The sequence below is a fragment of the Dermacentor variabilis genome, unplaced genomic scaffold, assembly GCF_050947875.1.
Source record: "Dermacentor variabilis isolate Ectoservices unplaced genomic scaffold, ASM5094787v1 scaffold_13, whole genome shotgun sequence".
Lineage (NCBI taxonomy): Eukaryota > Metazoa > Arthropoda > Arachnida > Ixodida > Ixodidae > Dermacentor > Dermacentor variabilis.
The window spans coordinates 30,586,902-30,608,771 of NW_027460291.1; the positions used below are offsets into that span (position 1 = coordinate 30,586,902).

At 46.3% G+C, this 21,870-nt stretch overlaps 1 protein-coding gene across 1 annotated transcript in view; it reads left to right on the top strand.

Moving 5' to 3' along the window:
* The window catches only part of LOC142566669 (arylsulfatase B-like), a 178,075-nt gene that overhangs the window by 113,715 nt on the left and 42,490 nt on the right, over positions 1-21,870 (top strand). The window contains exons 4-6 of the mRNA XM_075677501.1: positions 3,855-3,967; positions 5,203-5,313; positions 8,552-8,677. Coding sequence (XP_075533616.1) covers positions 3,855-3,967; positions 5,203-5,313; positions 8,552-8,677 — 350 coding nt within the window. The remainder of the gene's footprint in view (positions 1-3,854; positions 3,968-5,202; positions 5,314-8,551; positions 8,678-21,870) is intronic.

The window sequence follows — 21,870 nt, forward strand, 5'->3', positions numbered from 1 at the left end:
TCATCTAAATCTAAGTACACGGGTGTTTTTGCATTTCGCCCCGATCGAAATACGGCCGCCGTGGCCGGGATTCCATTCCGCGACCTCGTGCTAAGCAGCCTAACCCGCCGCGGTGACGTACTACAGTAGGTATTAGCGCCGCGTCATGTAGCAAAACTTATTAGCTAGCAGACAATAAAAGACGCTCACTTTGATGTATTTATTTGATACCTAAATGAATACAACTATGCCACAATAAACTAGCGAGACTTCATACTATGCTAGAATGTAATAATAGACTAAGGTGAAACGCACGTAGACGATGATAGACGTAAGAGAAATATACACAAGGCGCCTCTTCAATTGGCGCCCTGTGTGTGTCTACCTCGCTTATGTGTGTCGTCTGCGCGCCTTTCACCTCATAAAATGCTAAAGCAACCCACCCAAATTTCCACCCTAGCGTAATAACAGAATTACACAAACATCTGATAAGGAAGAATTGCTCTACAGAAAATATATTACGAACTATAATTTCACTTCAACCCTGTATTTCACAAAGTACACAATACAGTTTGTTCAATAATGTGCGAAGAGCTGATAAAGTGGTAAAATGATTATTTTCGTATTTACATACATTTCAGATGGCAACATTCCCCAAGGATTACAATACTTCCTAATGCGAAATTTGAGCGTAGCACGTGTTTTGATTTCGCTATGTATTGAGATAAAGAATTTGAGAGAGACATGTAGCAGAGTCACAAATCATGATAATCGAAGCAAGTGTGAATGAGACGAAACCGTGCAAACCAAACAAAGAGCTGACACGAGCAGTACGAAGAGAGCGGTCGGGTGGTTCCGCATGACACCAATCTCCTGTGCTCGTCACTTAAGGGGCCGCTGCCATTGTTCTCCGCCGTTCGCGGCTCGAGCATTTCGTCTACCGCTCCGCGTTCCTCTTCTCTATTCGCGGTTCTCGTTCACTCGGTTACGCCGCTGACGCCGACGCTCGCCGCAGGAACGGGCGCCCATTAGGTGTTCTCTAAAGTGTGTTTATTTGGGGCGCTAGTGGATATGGTAAAAGAAATGTGCTTAACCTAGCAGTCAACGCGCACAATAGTTCCTTCTGTTACCCCACTTTGGGATAACAAGCTTTACAAGCACATGTGTAAACTTCTTATATAAGGACGAGCACAAGTTGTGTAATTTACTTTCGAAAGAAGTTCTGGCTTTCTGGAAACATTAAATTCTGTGCAAAATGGTGGAAATATCCTGCGATGGGAACCAAGTTTTAAGCTCTGTCATGCGATGTCACGCCGGTGTTACCATATAACGTACTCCGCATCGACTCACTCAGCGTATAGTCTCCGTGTGTTGCGAACTTGCGTTCACTCTCTTAAAAGCCGAAAATAGCGTGCAGCGCGACTTCTGACTCCTCCGGCCAAATTTGGTCACAATAGCCACCTCCTTTGTGTTCGCTTACATGTGTGAGAGCACCGTGTATTTAGATTCCCAGACGTGTTGCTTGCTCTGTTGGCGCTACATGATATTTATGCATTCCGCACATGATGCACTGTGGTTCACGTCTTTGTTAAATGATCGAGTCGTTCATATTATGCGGCCTGCAGTGTGCCTCATGACGCCGATGAGAACGCTTGATCACATTATCAGAAAATCACATTATCAGAAAAAAACATCCTGGACAAAATCTGTGTCACTTCGGAGAGTCAACAGTTAACTTGGCCTCACGTGACTGGCCAGGATTGTGCTTGTGTCATCGGCTGTCTGCGGCAGTGGGAAGGTGCCGCAAATATGAACATATCACGCGTCTGTCAATAACTTTTAATTGCCGTCAGCTAAGAGTGGAGCCGGCGAAGCAGTAGTTATCTTTCAGTTCGGCGGCTTGCTGTTCACTTGCCACTACAGCTGCATGCGCCGGCCACGCTGCCCAGTGGGCGTGAACGTGCGCGGGCTTTTGTTGCTTCGCCCTTGCCGTCTGCGCGACGTTGCTCTTTCGATGTAGCTGCGGTGTACATTCGATTGGATAAGGAACATTATTTGCACCGTCACATGTCGGCTTTCTAAAGCACACCTTTTGCCGGCTGTGCTACAAACTGGTGCAGATGGGCGCAAGAGGGCGGGTGGCCATTCTGCAGAGAGGAAAGAATTGCTCGTTGGGGTACCTCGCCGCCAGCCAACAGATTAAGCGAAGCACCATATCTGTCTCGCCGACACTGTTCCAAAAGTTGAGCTCGCAATTACTTTTTGTTGGGCGGTAGAAGGGCTGGGTCATCTTTCCTGTGTCTCCGGCTGCCAAACTTAGTGTCAAGGGGACATTTGTTTCTCGAGATCGAATTCCGGGTGCTATCGCCAGCGTCCATAACACGCACATCACCATTCAGCAGCTAGCAGGGTTCAACACAAGCAGCATCAGCACTTCCTTTGTTCGGCTCATAAGAGTCCATAATAATAATATTTGGGGTTTTACGTGCCAAAACCACTTTCTCATTATGAGGCACGCCGTAGTGGAGGACTCCGGAAATTTTGACCACCTGGGGTTCTTTAACGTGCACCTAAATCTAAGCACACGGCCGCATTTCGCCCCCATCGAAATGCGGCCGCCGTGGCCGGGATTCGATCCCGCGACCTCGTGCTCAGCAGCCCAACACCATAGCCACTGAGCAACCACGGCGGGTAACATCACAAGAGTCCAGAGCGATGACAATAAGAAGGTAGAGATCTCCCATTTCGCTGGCCACATTGCTCTAGTTCGAGAGTGCCGCACTTTCGTTTTCGATTTCACGGTGCAGTGCCCGTCGTCAGCACCACGCTCTCTGCGCAGGCAATACAGGAACCGTATGCACTGTTCCATTTGTAAAGGAGAAGAGAGCTCGACCATCGCTCCTGGCGCTTGCCTGCTGAAGAGGACTGAGCCATCAGCGTCGCAGCTCGCGTTTCCCTTTGGCTGGGACTGCTGGGCTGCTCTGCGCTCGACCGAACGTGGCTCTGCGTACGGCTTCACGCCGACTGTCAATAACTCCGTAGCAGATTTAATTTTCCATTGTGTTTATGACGCGATGTGCCGAAAGGAAGATCGCCGCGATAACGGCAGTACGGTGGTGTGCGAGTCATGTCCGAGCTGATGACGAAAAGGTTATCTTGTGCTGGCTACTTTGGAAGTGCTTGCAGTGTGTGTCTGGTGCGTGCATCAAGCAAGCTCCTGGTAGCAGTCTACGCGGCGTTTGCAGCCCCACCTGTCGGCTAATAATGAAAAAAATTATTACTTCAAGCATTGCGGAACCACCCTGCGCCGCATGCTTATACTTAAAAACTTGCAAGCTAATATTTGATTTATATTTCACATTTAATGGGGAAGCAGAAACATTCTGGAGTTCTTCTACTAGCGCGCAATATGATCACGCGTACATCAGAGGCGGCACCCTCTCGTCAATTGGCCGCGTCCTTGCTATGCACCTCCGGCTTTAACCGTTCGCTAAATTTAACCGTTCGCTAAAGAAAAAGGAAAAGGAAGGAAAAAAGAAAAAGAAATATGGGGTTTTACGTGCAAAAAAGAAGATTAGATTATGAGGCAAGCCGTAATGAGGGGCTCCGGATTGGTTATAACCAACTGAGGTTCTTTAACGTGCAATTAATGCACGGTAGACGGACATCTTTTAATTTCATCCCCATCGAAGTAACGCCGCCTCGGCAGGCATTCGATCGCGTGTCCTGGGGCTCAGTAGCCTAACGCCATAGGCATTACTTCACCACGCTGGGTGAACCGTTCGCTTTCCTAACCGTTTTAAGATTCCGGCCCTGGTTTCTTGTTCTAATATCGATGTTTTTGGGTGCACCGACTGTCTTGTACCCACATGCAGGTCTCCAGCACGACGTTTTGCTTCCCGGTGAACAGGGAGGCTTGAACCTCACCGTTCCAACCATCGCCGAACAGCTCAAAAAGCTCGGCTACCAGACACATGCCATAGGAAAAGTACGTATGCCTTTTAGGCGCAAATTGCGCTGCTTGAGAGTGATGAGCTAGTATAATTAGTGAGAGTATTATAATTAAACGATTCAAAAAAAGTCGAATCAGTTGTGAGGTTTTATGCGTGAAAACCACAACCTCATTGTTAAGCATGCCATAGTGGGAGATTTAGAATAATTTTTCACAAAGTGGGGTTATTTACCCTGCGCACATTGTACGGTACACAAGCATTTCTTTTTTATTTCGGCCCCGTCGGAGTGCGGCATCGGCGGCCAGAATCAATCCCACGACCTTGTGCTTGCGAGTTACCGCGCTGGGTTAAAGGCGTGAAAACCGTCTTGCAGTGTTATTATTAGTGCTATCCACTTTGGGAAGATAACGAAGGATTCTCAGTCCTAGGAACAATAACATATTAGATTAGCACAGCGTTACCCCTACCAAATCCCAACGTCTATGCATGAGAAGGTTTTTCATGGCATGCGTAGTCAGTGGAGGCCGCCATCGGTAGTGGTAACGGTAGAACTGTGAAGGTAGTCGAACCCACTCGATATGTGTATTTTAAAATGAGTGTCTATATTTGCTGGAAGCAGCATGCACACGAGAATAACACGTGTTGCAACCTATGATAAGAGCCATTCAACTACGTATGGTTTTATTCGAAAAACAATTGCGCAATAAGCACATGAAAACCACACAGTAAATAAAGCGCAATAAATATAGGAAGCTGCGTCGTCAGGACATTGATTAGCCATCGCCCGTGGGCTACTTTCTCCTTCTTCGTTTATGCTAGAAAACTGAGGCAGTGAGAAAGCTGTCAATCAGTTATAATTTGTGTGCGGGTTCGTCACTACAGTGGGTGTTATATTTTTTAATGCACTGCTATGATTATCACAGTACTGGACGGCTCACGGCAATTCTGCGTGTGGGCTATGGGTTCGTATGCACTGGATACTAGAGGCGGGACCGTCGCGCTTAAACTTCTATATTACAGCCGCCAAGGATGGGGTAAATTCAAAAATAATGCAAAATCTCAGAAATAATGTAGTATTGCTCTATGTTTAGCATGTAACTCTAGCTTGGAAATTTTTTTAGCGCCAGAAGACGAGTACGGAAAGAAGACGTGGGCTGTCTTGTCCACGTATACGTTCGCTCCTCGTCTGCCGGCGCTCAAATGTTTCCCAAACAAATAATGCGTTTCATTTGCGTGAAATGCGTTCTTGAATCGTACAATTTCCTCGCAGTGGCACCTTGGATCCTCGAGCATTCGATACACGCCGACACGACGGGGCTTCGATACTTTCTTTGGTCACCTCAACATGGAGAAGTACTACTTTAACCAGATGCTTAACTTTGTGAGTTCGCTGGTGTTCAATCAGTTCTTCGGGGGCTAGTTTCTTGTCAATTTTCATATTATTTTTCATATTTTTTTGCCACCAGGTGTTTCACCGTTGAACATGAAAATACATACCATTCACTGTAAACGTCTGGTGGTATGCTCGTGTGGAATCTTTTGAAAAAGGAAAATGAATCATAATGCAAATGCAATGTTCAATATTTACAAAGCAATGTTTATTCTGATGACGTCAGTACTGCTGCTTCACTGAAGTAATCTTCATGGCACAGGTGGTTTTATTTGACCACAATCATTTTTAAAAAACTTCCGCTGCAAGTGATTAACTCTGGAAAACCTTCTAGAATCGCCATTCACTCAAAACAGCACCATCCACTCCACTGTCACCGCTATCCCTCGAAAGTATCGAGAATTTTTGTTCAGACCTAAAAATATTGCACACGAATATAAATTGATATAAATGGCATCATAGCTTGTCTGCTAAAGATGCATCAACTATAAAGATTGGACCAGTCGTTAATGGTCGTAGCACACTTGCAATCGGGATTTACTTGCAGTCCTTTCCCAGATAATATTTCTGAAAGGTGTATTCGCATTGATCACTTTTTCTCGCCATGGTATAGAAATCACCATTTGACACTTTCAGGGAAGAGAGAACGCAGTATTGATAGCAAAGTAGACTGTGTAATGCCAGACAGCTGCATTGTCGTACAAGCATCAGGCTATCCTGCATTCCTATTTGTGTAGGCGTTGCTTGCGACGTAAAGGGGGCGAACTCAACACATTGCGGGGCACCGCAAGGTATTTGTAATGTACTATTTAAAAGACTCTCATTAAGTTAAACACAGCGCTTACGATTGCACAATTGACATTTTATGCGATGTTCCTATCCTTCTTCCTTTTAACAATGTAACACGACAGTGAATGCAATAGCACTTGTGTATGCCATCTGTTGATTACAACTATAATAAGTAACTAGGAACTGCAAAATGTCGTGCACAGAAATGACGTGCAATCTGTAAACGTTTATCTACATAACGTTATGAAATCTTGTCACATGCAAATTTCTGAAGTTCGCAGCTACTCTTTGATATAACTCGATTAGGCGTTCTCATTTATGTTGCCGCATTAAGTTGTCACCTGCGTTTGATTTAAATACGCCTTCAGCTGACGAAGACAGCCAGTATCGCGTAAATTTTCTCACGTTCCACAAAAATAACTACCGCCGGAATGCGTTTGGTACAAAATATAGTCGTTTTGCATGACAGTTATACGGTACGTAAGGTATTAGCACGCGCACTTATTTATCCTTCCAGGGAGCGATCGGAAATAGTCGTTCCAAACGCGCGTTATTTAACGTTCACTTTTGCCTCACGCGATTGGCCTACGCTACCCTGAGTCGTCAGCTACCTGGCACGCCTGACGACTTCGAAGAGAATTGATTGCTCTGCAATTTATGACGATGAAGACAGATAAAGCGTAACAACAAAGCCAAAAGAACATTTGAATCCACAAGCAAGAGGATCAGACAAAATCATGTATTCCTATCATTACCATGTTGGCTCAACGATTTGACCGCCACGGTTCCCTCTAGGATATTGTAGGCAACTGTATCTATCTATCTATCTATCTATCTATCTATCTATCTATCTATCTATCTATCTATCTATCTATCTATCTATCTATCTATCTATCTATCTATCTATCTATCTATCTATCTATCTATCTATCTATCTATCTATCTATCTAATTTACCCTCTTAAGTTGACCCTGTGGCCCAAGTTTTTGCCTACCTGTTCGAGCCAATATGGACGTGGTAGTCGTTGTGATGCCCATCGTGGTAGTTGCATCGTTGTCATTCCATCTCGTCTTCCATCCATTTTTGTCATCTGACTTTCGTCATGTCATTGTCGTCATGCACTTGTAGCATCACCTTCGTAATGCGGTCGTGGTGAATCCATCGTTCTCACTCCAGCTTCCTCATCCGACTTTTGTCATGCATCGTTGTCATACAGGTTTCGTTGTACAATAGTCATGTCATTGTCGCGATACCGTTTCATGCCATCGTGGCCATTGTCTAGTGAAACAGCCGTCACTATGCAGTTGTCCTACCATCGTTGTGATGCCCTTGTTGTCGTTCCATCGCCATGATTCTAACTTCATCACACGACCCACATCATGCCGTCATCGTCACGCCATCGTTGTCAAACGGTTGTCGTCATACAATTGTCGTCATGACCTCGTCGTTTGGCCATCGTTATCACTTCCGCAACGTCATCTCATTATAGCCTTGCTGTCGTCTTCCTACTACAATCGTGCTTTCATCGACGTCAATCATTCTTAGCCAATCTATCGTAATTATGCGTCGTTATACAATTGTGATTATACTACCGTTGTCATTCCATCGTCATTAACGTTTCGGCATCAGCCAGTCGCTATCTACATCCGTTGTCATACTGTCGTCGTCATGGTCTTGCCATAGTCGTCACTCCAGCTTCGTCCTTCAACTCGTCATGCCGTCACTGTCCCACGATCGTCATCATACTATCACAAACAGGTAGTCATTCTGTGTTCCTCATGTCGTCATTGCGACGCTGTTGTCATTTTACCATTGTGATCATTTAGGAATCTTCATCTGGTGCTCACCATGTCGTTGTCATTTAATCGCTGTCACTACGCCGGCGTCATATAATCAGGAGCATGCCGCCATGCTCATGGGCGCCCTTGGCAAGCGAATTACGCGGTAAACTGGGAGGATATGTCGTATATAACTGAAGCCATAAAAACATAAGAATGACCACTATAGAATGTCAATAAATTTAACTTTATAAATGCGATGTTATTGCATTACCATCAACAGTCAACGTGAGATGAGTTCCGCCATAATTTGCTCCGGAAAACGCGCTTGCATAGTCAAGCAAAACTATCCCAATCACATATTGTCAGCACACGAACGATTTCATGTGAGATTCTCTACTGCGGATAATGATGAAACAGAGAAATGAATAAAAATCCTACAGACGGTGTCGAAGCTTTGAAACCTTCGGTGTAGTTCATACGGGGTTCTCAGAAAACGTATTTCATGCGAACCATTACTTCCACCTACCATAATGATGCTAACTTATTTTCCACTTACCTGAACGCCTTAGGCTATGAATATCAGTACTCCTAGTGTAATTCCATCGCTTTCTCATATGAAGACGCTCGTGCTCTTTTTTTTTCTTTCTATTGGCGCACAGACAAACAAATGCGGCTTCGACTTCTGGGACAACGAAAAGCTTGTGAGTGACGCGGGAGGTGCCTACGATACCCACCTCATCGTGGACAGGGCTGTAGACATCATCTCTCATCACGACACCAACCAGGTTAGCCTTTGTTTACTACCCCTGCATCAAGAAACGCAGCGACCTCTTTCATGCCCAGCACTTCCCAGGACCAACAAATTGAGCGATAGTTTTTTCTTGTCAGCTATTAAGAACTGATGCCTTTAAAGATAACTCATGATACGCCTTTATATTTTCAACGCTGCAACGCGAAACAGGCCGCCCACCAACTAATCAATGTTCTGGGAGAACAACGGACGCACAGAGATTTCATCCTACAAACCACATGTCGACACTATATAAGTATATTTGTGCTGTCACAAGAAAAAGAGGTGTTTCCTAAACAATTTTTTGTTTACTCTGCCTCAGGCAACACTAGCGGTGTAACGTGTGGTAGTCAAGTACGTTCATAATGTTTTGTTTATGCGTAACGAACCCACCAAAAATGGTCTTGCTGCGTTGTAATACTGGGTACATGAGAATATGTACAGTATTCACGTGCCGGTGCTTTCCGCGATACCCTGGAAAATATCAGGATACGCGTGTATATCGCAATGTTCTGGTAGGCGTGTATCGCGTACGCGGGTGCATTGTGACGGGCGTGTGGACGTGCATCACGATTTTCGCAGCTTTTGCAGCGCTGCAAAGCGAACAAGGTTGATATTTCTTCCTTTCCCTGTTATACTAAAAAAGAGCAACAACTTATGGCTAGTTATTTTTTCATATCTAAGTGGCGATGGCATGAAGAAGCAGATAACAAATAATATTTACCAAATGTTTTATTATGTGTTTTGTTATATGCAAGGTAGAGGAGGAGAGAGAGAGAGGCGAAGAAGCAGATATTTAACACAAGGGTAAATCAAAGAGATGATCATACTTGGAAATGGAAAGAAATTGTCGGACATCAGACTCTACAGCGCTCGGGAGGACCCAGAAAATCAGAGGCTATGGCTGATTTTTTAGTTGTTTCATTGGAGCATATCACTCATCCTGTAGCCCCGAGGCAGTCTACATTATGTAGAACAAGGGCGCTGTAACGTAAAGCTATTCCAAACTTTTCTATTACAATTCTGCCATCAGCCCTACGTGATTGGTCGAAAACTTTTTGGACCACCCCCACTTCGCCTGTCTGTCACGCGACGTCACGAAAACCACGATAGTTGCCCATCTGATATGGCGTGTACACACTGATTATGCCTGATTTGACAGAACAAAAGAAAAATTGTTATTTCTGATTCGACGCCTTTTCAACATTAACCCTCGGCTATTGGTCAAGAGTTTTCGGGCTGCATCCACTTCATGTACCTGTCACGCGACGTCACAAAACCGCGGAAACTTACCGCGTCAAAGTGACGTGTACGCATTAAATATGCATTAATATGCCGAACAAAACTGAATATTCTACTGAATAACCGCAGGCTGCCCCGTTCTCAAAGGAATAAAAGATGGCTGCCGCCAATCACTCAGGCACTGGCTACTCGCACCTGCCGGAGTGCATGGGCTTATTTGCGGATAAAAAAGCTTTCTGCGTGGTCGTATAACGTTTTCGAGCACTTTCAGCACGTTTACGACCTCGTTCTACCAACGCTTCTTTCTTGAGGATCCGTTGTAGTGTCATTCTTATACTTCCGTTGCATGTCGCCGCGATTTTCGACTGGCAACCGCAAGCTAAGAGAAAGCGTACCAATCGCAGACGCCAGCACCGCCCTCTTCATCCGCTTATCGATTTTCAGTGCAGTGGCTCGGCCCCATCGAATCCCTCTCCATTGAGTAGGCTGCTCGCCTCTTGTCAGCCAATAAGATACGACAAGCCGCTCAATGTAGGCAATGTTATTCGTTTTTCAAGCAAACGAAAGCGACCTCCTATGATCTAGGAGAGCGTTTGATTGGTTTGTTCAGACAGCCCTGTGGGTTACCGGCTGATGCTTGCGTCGGCGGTTACGCGAATTTGACGTCAGAAGATTGGAATAAAAATATATTGGAATAGTTTTACGTTATAGAGCCCCAATATAACTCATAGGTTTCAATTTACCAAGATTCAAGGTACTGCGCACCCTGGCATACTTTTATCTATTGCGCCGAATACAAATACATTTGTGTGTTCTGTAAAGACGCCATTGCTCCAAGTTCTTCCCCCAGTAGCACGACCGCAAGTGCCCACAGTTGCTTAGGAGCAACACCTTATTGTCTCTTCGGAAATGGCGATAATTTTTTCTCACACCAGATTGGTTATGTCCTATGGGCTGTAAAGCAATCCCGCGTTTTCGTTTATGTATCTTATTCAGTAAAGTTTTGGGCATCGAAGGATTAAAGACTCAGTCTTGTTTTCCTTAAATCTGGGTGGTTCGACACGAGCAATCGTAAGAGACAGAATGCAGGTCATCAGTGCTAAATGAAGCGCACATGCCAACATTAGCCTGTTACCATGCATACTTTAGTGCTTCTACCACAAATGATCAAACGGTTCGCAATGCAAGTGCGATAAATACAAACATTTATTATTCACCAAACGTTTATTCACCAGCTGTCAGCAGCCTCCTGCAGTATTCTGCGGAAAATCGCCCCGAATATTTTGCAAGAAAATACTTTTTTTTATTGTATTAATCATCATTTATGGATTCTGAAGGCCGTTTGCCAATCAAGTGACTAGAAAACGTTGCCGTTAAAACATTTCGTAGGCGATAGCGTTTCCTGTTCGGCTGGCGCTTCGCTTGTTCTGTCTCATCTTGGCATCCTGGTGATCAAAGAAGTCACTATGAATTGCATAAGCTTTGTGAGCCTGAGAATCCAGTTCTTACCAGTTTTATTACAAAATATCAGGAAAGTAAGTTAGTCTATTGCTAACTGATTGTTGGCCTTGCGTATGTTAGAAACGCGAGAGCACAGATGTTCAATATGAAGGCTTAATTTGGAAGGGGTTGAGAACCTGAATTTTTCCGCAGAGCGTAACTAGTTACATATAAAGTTACCTCTTCTGACTGCTACAATTAGTTACTTCCGGATTAATAGCGCGAAAGAGACTAAGACCATGGTGCGCCACCCACAAGATATTGCAAATTCAAATTTTAAGGCAGCAAAAGCTCTATTATTTTATAGGCTGCGTAAATACCCCGACTTCAGTTAAAAAGTTGAACAGGTCAGTGGATGGCACTAGCGGGTCATCACTCAATATTGATGCGCGGCGTAAAGGTGAGTGCAAGTTATATGCAAAGTTGTGCAAGAGTTTGCGCCTTCAGTTTCAATATGGGGACATGTCATAGCAATGTGCATTACCGTGAGAGGTTCATGGAACTTCTGGCAAGTTACCGGATTTTCTTTTCGAAGTGGGAAATTGTGTGCCAGATGTTTGTGCCCAATTGAAAGTCGACATACGAGTACCTCATAGAACCGTCCCTGATGCTTCGCGATTCTCACTCGCCAAGCCGGGGTTTGGTTACATGAAACTTGTGATTATTACTGCTATTTAATGCCAGGGCCTTTGTCTTTGTTATAACTGTAGTGCGACAGGTAGCTGGGCGAGTCAGTGCATCTGCATTATTACTTACAGCACGCACATCAAACACGCACAAAGAAGAGAGATGTAACACGAGTGCTGACTCGTGTCTAAAAGTTAAAAGTTCCAACGACTCACGACTATTTTTGTATGGAAGTGTTGTCTGTGTTAAGCTATTGTAGGCTGTAATGAGCGTGCGTCTATCTGCTACTTCATTCCCTGGTATTCCAGCATGGTTTGAGGCCCAATAAAATCGTATGGTTCATCCATATTTGTTATAAACCACCATGTATAAGATATTGACAAGCAGGGGTTCACACTCAGTAGTTTAAATTTGAAGATTTGGGTGCACTTAACGAATGTTTAAACATGATAGCATTCTTCTCCTTGTTGGTTATAACTTTTTGCATCCATCCATATCGCATAATCTTCGGTGGTAAAGGCTGGGGCAAAATTATGTATCCGTATACTAATTTCCCAATTTTTCGTTGCGGTCCCAGCACCACGTTTTCTGGTGTTATACAACCACCAGGGTAAAATTATGTGTGATATTTATATTTTTCCCGAATAGTGCGGAACTTTTTCATGATATGCTCTTTTGGGGTATCTGTTTTCATTAGATTAATTAGTATCCAATCACATAGCTGTGTAAAATCACTCGATGTGGCCACAGTCTTTGTGTCCTTTTAGCAACCTGCAGGGCCTCATGAGAAATATCATAAATGTGACAGTATTCCTCATCTCGTAAGACAGGTGGCCGAATCATGTTCTGTTTATTGGTGTATTGTAACCGTGAGTTCCATTGTATTACACTGTTTTAGCAAATTTGTTGTGGTGATGACCGAATACACAGTACATAGGAAAGGGTAAGCTATGCTCTGCGGTGCTGTAAGGAAGGCTCATTGTAGTCAACGTACAGACTTTGAACAGCCGATATTCTGTGGCCGGGGCTTCCCAGTCGCTGGCTGAGATTATGAATGGAATCTAGTAGTTTAATGGCCATGATTACATTACATTGCGCCATATAATACACAACCATTGCCCTGGATGCCACGCACAGGGACCTGAAAATGCGTAGTAGGCATGTTCACTCAGATCCCCAGTGCTTGTGCGATAACAATTTAAGAAAATTTGGTGCTTTATCTGCCTTAATTTTTGTTGTCTTTATGTGGGCAATGAAGTTAAGTTTTTATGCCTAAAGTTACGCCTAAATACTTTTAATCTTCTTTGACCGGCGGCGTAGCGTCATTTAATTTCAGAACGAAATTCTATGAAATTAGAACTGTAACAGCTTTTTGGGTGGAGAAGCGGAACCAATTTTTCGCAACCGTTTGTTTGAGATTATTTATTGTATTTGTAGTTATCTTTCGCAGGTTGATATATCTGAGGCGCGGGAAGCCACATGCAGCCACGACGTATATTTCTGTATACCAGAGGATGGAATGGCTTTATTAAAGGGAAGCTGAAAGCTTTTCCAGAAAAAATGAGTGAAGAGCAGTACGCCGTGGTTTGCAACCCGCTGAATTCGAATATCGCATCGAAATTGAGCGAAAGAAAGCGCAAACATATTTTATTTCGACGAAAAGTGCAGCAGCAGACACGCCCAGCTCGCGCGCCTCGTTTCCGCCTGTGATTGGTCGGGCGCCTCGTGACGTCAACAATGGTGTTCGTCCGGACCGACTGCTGCCGCTACACACGAAGCACGGTGCAAAGTAGTTTAGTGGTGTTCTGCTGAGGCGGTCATGGAAATTTTCGAGAGCTTGCGTTTCTCTGAGGAGTTCGGCGTTAAGTCGAAACACGACGAGAGCGATTTTGCACGCGACGGTGATGGGCGACGGCTTCGAGCGACAAAACGGGCCGTCGCTTGAACAAATCGCTCGGTGTTGTCGTTCGATCGCTCGTTTCTAGAAATCTAGAACTCGTCGCTCGTCGCCCGGACATGCTATGAGCGACTAGCCAATTGTGCGAAGCCGAAACTGGATGTACATAACTTAAATACTACTGTTTCTCGCACGGAACGGGCAAACTATTGAATTTTACCCGTGAAAGAATAAGAACCTAGTGCAAGACCTTCAGAAATATTTTATGCTCCTTCTTCAGTAAAATACATCAACTTAAATTGATAAAGCATGTGTCACGCTAGTTTCGGCGCGTATATTGCTGCCCTCATACCGGGAAGTCGTCGCTCAAAGCCTTCGCTCGCGTGGAGTTCGGCTTGCAGACGACGAGTGAACGCGACAGCCATCGCCTCGCTTGTAGCGCTGTCGCTGTCGCGTGCAATATCACTTGTAAGGGGTTTATACTTGTACATACTACACGTACGTACATACTCGTACATACTGCATGTATGAGCCGATCGCGAAGAGCCGGCCTCCCCAAGAAGCAAAAAATGCTGGTGCAAGCACTGCTTTCCACGCGAACGAAGGCGGCGTTAGCATCTCCTTGTGTTGGAAATGTTCTTTGGCGAGTATGTTTTTTGCTAAGCTGCATTCAGCGTTCCAGTGAGTACGTTTCCGGGCAAACAACTGTAGTGTTATGTTCCTGCATGCCTCCACGTAGAACGTAAGCGGCGATGCGATCTTCAGCATTTGTGCGCTGCTCCAAAGCTGTCGGCAATCTACACAGACGGTTTAAACGCGGGAAAAGTTTACCGGCTGTTGTAGCACGTGTAGTATAGAACCTTCATCAGCGCGCCATCCGCACTCTACTCGTAACAGGCGAATTCCGTCGGCTACGTGAGATGGTCGGTTTCTTATGTGTGCGAGAGAAGGGGGAGCGCAGCGTCTTGGCGTGAGCAGGCTTTCCAACACATGCAAACTTTACGCTTGCACTACGTTATGGTAGCTGCATGCAGGCTGTTTCACAACACACTTGCAAATAGAAAATTCGCGGCGCTTGGAGATGAAACCTGCGTCAAGGGTGGGCGATAAACATGCACCTTTCGTTCAGCGTGCTATCTATATTTTTTTAGGAGAACCCAAAGCACGCATTATTGATAAACTCCGGTAGTAATCGTCACGGAAGTGGTTAGAGCACAACACTTGTTCTTGAGCGCTTGAAGTTTTTCGCTTCACAGCAGCCTCCCACTTAGCTGAAAGCTTCTTGTCTTGCAGGAACTAATGGAACATCGGAACATCGTCGCGGCCGCTGGTGTTCGTGCAAGCGTAGGCTGCACAGAACGCCGGCATGATCGGCCTACAAGTTCAATTGATGCTGCGCACGTCAACTACCACTCCTATATACACACAAATAAAGGGAATGTAGGGTCGAGCGAAGCAGATTAGGACGGCAGACACGCAGAAATAAGCCCGGTCAGGCACGGTCGCGGAAACTGCGAAGGAGCGGAACACCAGCGTTGACGTCACTAAGCCGCGGTTTCCGGTCTCCGCTCGCATCGTCAGCGTCAACAGCAGCGCGCGGCGCTCGACGGGGGGCGGAGCTACAGCGCAATTTTAACCGACGATTGCGTCGCTCCTAAGTGAAAAATCCCCCCCAAAATTTTACCTTCATGGTTTACAAGGTTCCCGAATCCGTATATGAGCGTCTTATTGAATTCGACAGACTCTTCAGTTTCCCTTTAACAGAGCTCACTTTGACTATGAAATGTATTGCACTGAAATGCAACCTCGTGGAACACCATTTTCTTGTTTGAATTTACGTGAAAGCATTGTGCCGAGACGTACCTTAAATGTTCTATTTGACATGAAATCAGAGAGGCTTTTAGCGTTGCGGCAGAAATTCTCATATCAACCAAGAGTCTCAAAATTTCTTATAGACGCTGTCACTAAATCAAAGAAAACAGCGATGCAGTCTTGTTTCTGCAGAAACATATCTCGTATTTAATGTTCTGGTCGGTTGAGGTGGTCAGGTAGAGCAGCCCTTATGTAATTCGCACTGGTGAGGGTCTATTAGGTGACTTGATTGAAGGATGAGATTGAGTCTTACGTTGCTAATGCTCTAATGTGATTATGCTAGACAACTTCTTAGTGCAATAAGTCTGTAGCGACTCGTGGGTGTTGAGCGTTTACCAGATTTTAGAAATGACACAATTGATGTATATTCCCAATAGTTAGGTAATACAGCCGTTCCTCATATTTTTTTGTGAAAAATTCCAGAAGCCCCTCTTACAATCCTTGCAATAGCTTTACCAGCATTGGATAGCGGACAAGGTCAAGACGTGTTGCCGTTTTTTGAGTTATTATATAGTTCATTTGAAGCACAGGTAGTAGTCTCTGTTTTTAGTCAACTCCTTGTACTTTAAATATGTATTTGAGTAATTCGCTGTAATTTGAGTTATATGGTGTAAAAGTGTTCGTAAGGTATGTTGGCCTAGTCTTGTAGTGTTGCTTGTGTGACTGAACGCTTAAATAGTTGTATTCTGTGGGATCAGTACGGTCCTCCAATCTTCCTCAGTTGGTCCCACATTTCTTTAGATGTGACGGAACTATTCATTAGAGATATGTATTTTTCCATGAAGATTTCTCCGCCTTTTGTCGAATAAATCATCCTTGAACATTGGTATGTTTGAAGCCTAGGGTGATGCTACAGGTCGGGTATCTTTGTAAGATTCGCGAGGTTTTATTTTATTGTTCTTTAGCTTATATACACTCGTCTGCCCACCACGGATTTAGCTTGTTACGCACAAAATCGAATGGCTGAGGTGTCTCCTTTTGTCCCGTTGAGATTATAACCTCAATGAACTATTCGTTAAGTGCGTGAACGTTCAATTCCGGCAAAAGACACCTCCAAACATCACGCCATTCATAAAAACCGGCCAGTTAGCTAGCTGCATTTTCCACTGGCGATGCTGAATTTGTTGATTGTGGGTAAGTGTTCACTACCACATGATATGTCGAGGCCTTCCAATATAATATCACTAAAAAGGGACGTTGAGCAAAAAACAAATTTCTACACAACTAAAAGTGCGTGAAGTCGGTAAAACATAGGTCGATGCATCTCAATTTAAGACGCAGATATCATTAGAGAAAATGCGATCTTCAACGAGTTGCCCTCTTTGATCAGTTTCGTCACTGTCCCAAATAGTGCAATGAGCATTAACCTCTCATACCAAAACAAAGGGCTCCGGTAACTGTTTTGTTAAATTTTCTGTTTAATAGTGAAATGTGTATGGGGTGGACGGTACAGTGAGCAAATAGTGGTGGCCTTGTTTAACAGGGTGCTGACGGCTGCATCCCCTGAAGACGTATTCAATTGGACATTTCAGGTAGGAGTGCCGCCCTTCACAGCTATAGTGACTCCTGCTGACAAACGGCTGGAAAATTCGCGGTCCTTTCGGACAGCGGTTACACCTTTAAGGATTTGACTATGTTTGGATCTAAATTCGTTTTAGACAGACAACCTCAGGCAAAAACTTGATGATGTCTTTGATGTTACCCAGATTGTGTAGACACGTCGTCAGTTTCAATGTTTGATGAAGGCCACGATTATGAATTTTAAAAATCTACTGATGTGCGTGAACCTAAAAGTAAGAGGTGGCATGCTTTCAGATAGAGTACTCGTTTGAAGGGCGGCAACCACTCAGGTTACCTGCTCTTTTTTGGTGCAATTACTAGTAGCTTGTCTTTAGAGTTCTCAGCAGAGCGCTGTTCTTTTGGCGCCGATGACGCCGCGGTTTTGGGTGCGAGGTTCGTCGCCTTCTCTGAGGCGCTGGGTGATCCAGAGGCACGCGCCTAGAACGCGTCTCGAGCCTGGGCGTTCGCGTTAGCCTTGCAAGCTGCGGAACAGCTCTCTGCAGGCCAGTCTTTGATGATGATTGCCCAGCACTCGCTCCTGCCACCAAGGGGGTGGATGGATTTGTTACGGGAGCACTGACTGTGACCTCTGTAGACTTTTTAAACCGTTATGGCGCGCCACACTGGCATAGCTTGTTTGAGGTATGAATGAAAGCTCTTCATCGCTTAAAAAAAAAGGAAATATCCTTTGCCGTGTGAGCAATCACCTCCGTCTCCTTCTTCCCAATAAGAACATTATTACGTAGGAAGACGCTGACAAAAAGCTATATACAAGTATATTTACAAGGGAATAGGCCGCACTTGGCCAGGAGACAACAGGCCGCGCTAGCCTCCAATCTTCGTCATCGTCTTCTCACTGCTCGCCTCTTCGTCATTACAAATACTGTTCCGTAGCACTACCCCCGGCGGCAACAGCGCCGTCCCGGAGCGACTAAAGGCCGGACTCGGAAGCAGTGTAGTAGGCCTTGAGCCTACTGACGTGCACGGCATCCCTAGATGCCCGAGTAGAGGGCGAGGTTGAACACACAGGAGCAATTTCGTACGTCACTGGCGTCACCTGGCGCAGCACGCGGTAGGGCCCTGTGTATCGCGAAAGGAGCTTTTCTGAAAGTCCGACGTGACGAGAGCGCGACCACGGGAGCACGAGCGCACCAGGCGAAAAGTGTACGTCACGGTGGCGGGCGTTGTACTGACGCTGTTGAGTGGTTTGCGCGGCCGTCAATCTTGCACGGGCAAGCTGGCGTGCATGGTCGGCGAGGGCGATGGCGTCGTGCCCATACTCGCTTGTTGAGATCGCAGCAGGAGGAAGTGCCGTGTCAAGGGGCAATGTCGCTTCGCGACCGTACAGTGGATAAAATGGAGAGAATCGGGCGGTGTCGTGCCGGGAAGAATTATACACAAATATGACGTAAGGAAGGGCAATGTCCCAGTTGTGGTGGTCCTTGGAAACGTACTTGGACAGCATATCGGTAAGCGTATGGTTTAACCACTCTGTCAGGCCATTGGTTTGAGGATGGTATGAGGCAGTCAGCTTCTGTGGAGTGGAGCAGGAACGCACAATGTCGGCGATAACTTTCGAGAGAAAGTTACGACCACGGTCAGTAAGCAGCTGTCGCGGGGCGCCATGAAGTAAGTTAATGTCACGCAAGAGAAAGTCCGCGACGTCAGTGGCGCAACTGGCAGGGAGAGCCCACGTGATAGCGTATCCGGTGGCGTAGTCACTTGCGAGAGCTACCTATTTGTTCCCAGAGGATGACGTGGGAAAGGGAACGAGGAGGTCTAACCCAACACAAAAGAACGGTTCCACAGGGACGGTGATCGGCGGGAGATGACCGGCAGGTAGCACCTGAGGTGTTTTCCGACGCTGGCAGGGATCACAGGCAGCAATATAGCGTCGGACGGAGCGAGCGAGACCAAGCCGCTAGAAGTGGCGGCGGACGCGGTCGTACGTGCGGGTTACCCCAAGATGCCCTGCAGTATGTGCGTCATGCATCTCCAAAAGCAGAGTCTGTCGTAGATGTTTCGGCATGACAAGAAGATCAGATCCGTCAGGGATGAAGTTCTTTCGGTACAGAATGCCGCCCTCGAGGACATTATCGGCCAACGGATGCGTTGGCAGGTGTAGAGCACAGACGCTCAATGAGTGCTTGCAGCGACAGGTCTCGGTACTGCTCATCGGCGATGTTAGCGAAGGCAGACACAGAGAAAATGCCGTTGGCGGTACTACTATTGGTGCCGTCAGGCTCGTCTACCGGGTAGCCAGACAGGCAGTCAGTGTCCTTGTGTAGTCGGCCAGGTTTGTAGGTGACAGCATACGAATATTCTTGGACGCGTAAGGCCGAGCGACCAAGTCTTCCTGCAGGATCTTTCAGTGAGCATTACCAGCAAAGCGCGTGATGGTCTGTGACAACAGAAAAGGGTCGGCCATAAAAGTATGGGCGGAACTTCGCAACCACCCAAACTAGGACCAGAAACTCGTGCTCAGTTATGGAATAGTTGCGCTCCGAGGGTGAGAGACGCCTTCTCGCGTAATCGATAACACGGTCGTTGCCGCGCTGGCGTTGTGCCAGTACTGCGCCAATTCCGTGACCGCTGGCATCAGTACGGACTTCGGTAGGCGCAGAAGGATCGAAGTGGGCCAGAACGGGAGGCGTTGTGAGAAGGTCGATTAGATGCAAGAATGCAGAGGCCTCGTTATCGCCCCACTGGAAAGGGGCGTCTTTTTTCAAAAGCTCGGGTAGTGGTCGTGCTAAGGTCGCGAAATTTTTCACGAAACGGCGGAAGTACGAACAAAGGCCGATGAAACTGCGCACGTCCTTGACACACTTCGGAACAGGGAAGTGCGTAACAGCATGGATCTTTCCTGGGTCCCGTTGCACTCCGTTTGCGTCAATGAGATGCCCAAGGACGGTAATCTGCCAACGGCCGAATTGGTACTTCGATGCGTTGAGTTGCAGACCTGCTCGACGAAAAACGTCCAGGACTGCTGAGATGCGCTCGAGGTGCGTAGCGAACGTTGGGGAGAAAACTATAATGTCGTCCAAGTAGCACGGGCACGTGGATTATTTGAAACCGTGAAGAAGGGGTTCCATCATGCGTTCAAAAGTGGCAGGAGCGTTACATAGACCGAACAGCATCACTTTGACTTGATAAAGACAGTCTGGTGTTGCAAAAGCAGTCTTCTCGCGGTCGAGATGATCCACGGCAATCTGCCAGTAGCCGGAGCGAAGGTCAATAGAGGAGAAGTAGCGAGCACTGTGGAGGCAGTCAATGGCGTCATCAATCCGAGGTAAGGGATACACGTCCTTTTTTGGTAATCCTGTTAAGGTGCCGATAATGCACGCAAAGCGTCATGAGCTATCCTTCTTTTTTACCAGTCCAACAGGTGACGCCCATGGTATACATGACGGTTCAATAATGTTCTTGGCAAGCATTTTGCGAACTTCTGCGCGAATAACTTGACGCTCAGCCGGTGACACTCGATATGGGCGCGATGAATAGGAGGGGCATCGCCGGTATTAATGCGATGTTTAATAGCTTTAGTTTGGGCCAAAGGCGATCATTAAAGTTAAAAATATCGTAGTAGGAAAACAGAACGCGGTAGAACTCACGAGCGTGCTCGGACGGCATGCAGGGCGCAATCATTTTCCGTATGTCGGTGATGGTACAAGTTCCCGACTGCGATGGTAGAGGAGGATCGGATGAATTGTCGTCTACTGCAACGGATGCTACTGAGTGATCCTCGAATGAGCAAAGCTGGGCCAGAGACATCCCGCGTGGCAGCACTTGTGTCGTGAAGCCAAAACTGACCACTGGTAGGCACACGAAATTCGCCGTAATAGATAAAACTGTATGAGGTATTGTGATCCCGTGTGTAAGGAGGACGTCGTGCATTGGAGCCGCGATGTAGTGACCTTCGCGCACTGGTGGGGATGACACTAAGTCAACGTAAGTCAGTGCCAAAGGTGGCAAGCGAACGAAGTCGACGGAACTGAGGTGACTGGGGTGTATTTCAGCGGGATCCAGAACAGGCAGGTCAAGGCCGAGAGTACCGGCGGAACAATCGATGAGAGCAGAATGTGCGGAGAGGAAGACTAAGCCGAGGATGATGTCGTGGGGACAGTGGGCGATGAATGTGGCTAGCACGATAGTGGAGCGATCGGCGAAGGATACGCGGGCGGCACACATACAAATTGCGGGGGCTGTTCCGCCATCGGTGACACGAACAACAGGCGTGATTATTTTTTTCAGGTGGTTATCAAGGTTAGCGCTCATTACTGACAAATGCGCCCCAGTGTCTTAAGAACAGATTAAGAAACACAGTCAACTTGCACGTCAAGACGGTTCAGATGAGTGGGCAACATCTGTAGAGGATTTGGTGGCGTAGGGAGCAATGCAGCATCACCTCGAGGCTATGCATCGTCTAGTTTCCCGGCTGGGAGCGGCGTCCGAAGGGAGTCGGCGAAAAGGAGCGACGGGGCTGGGGAGAG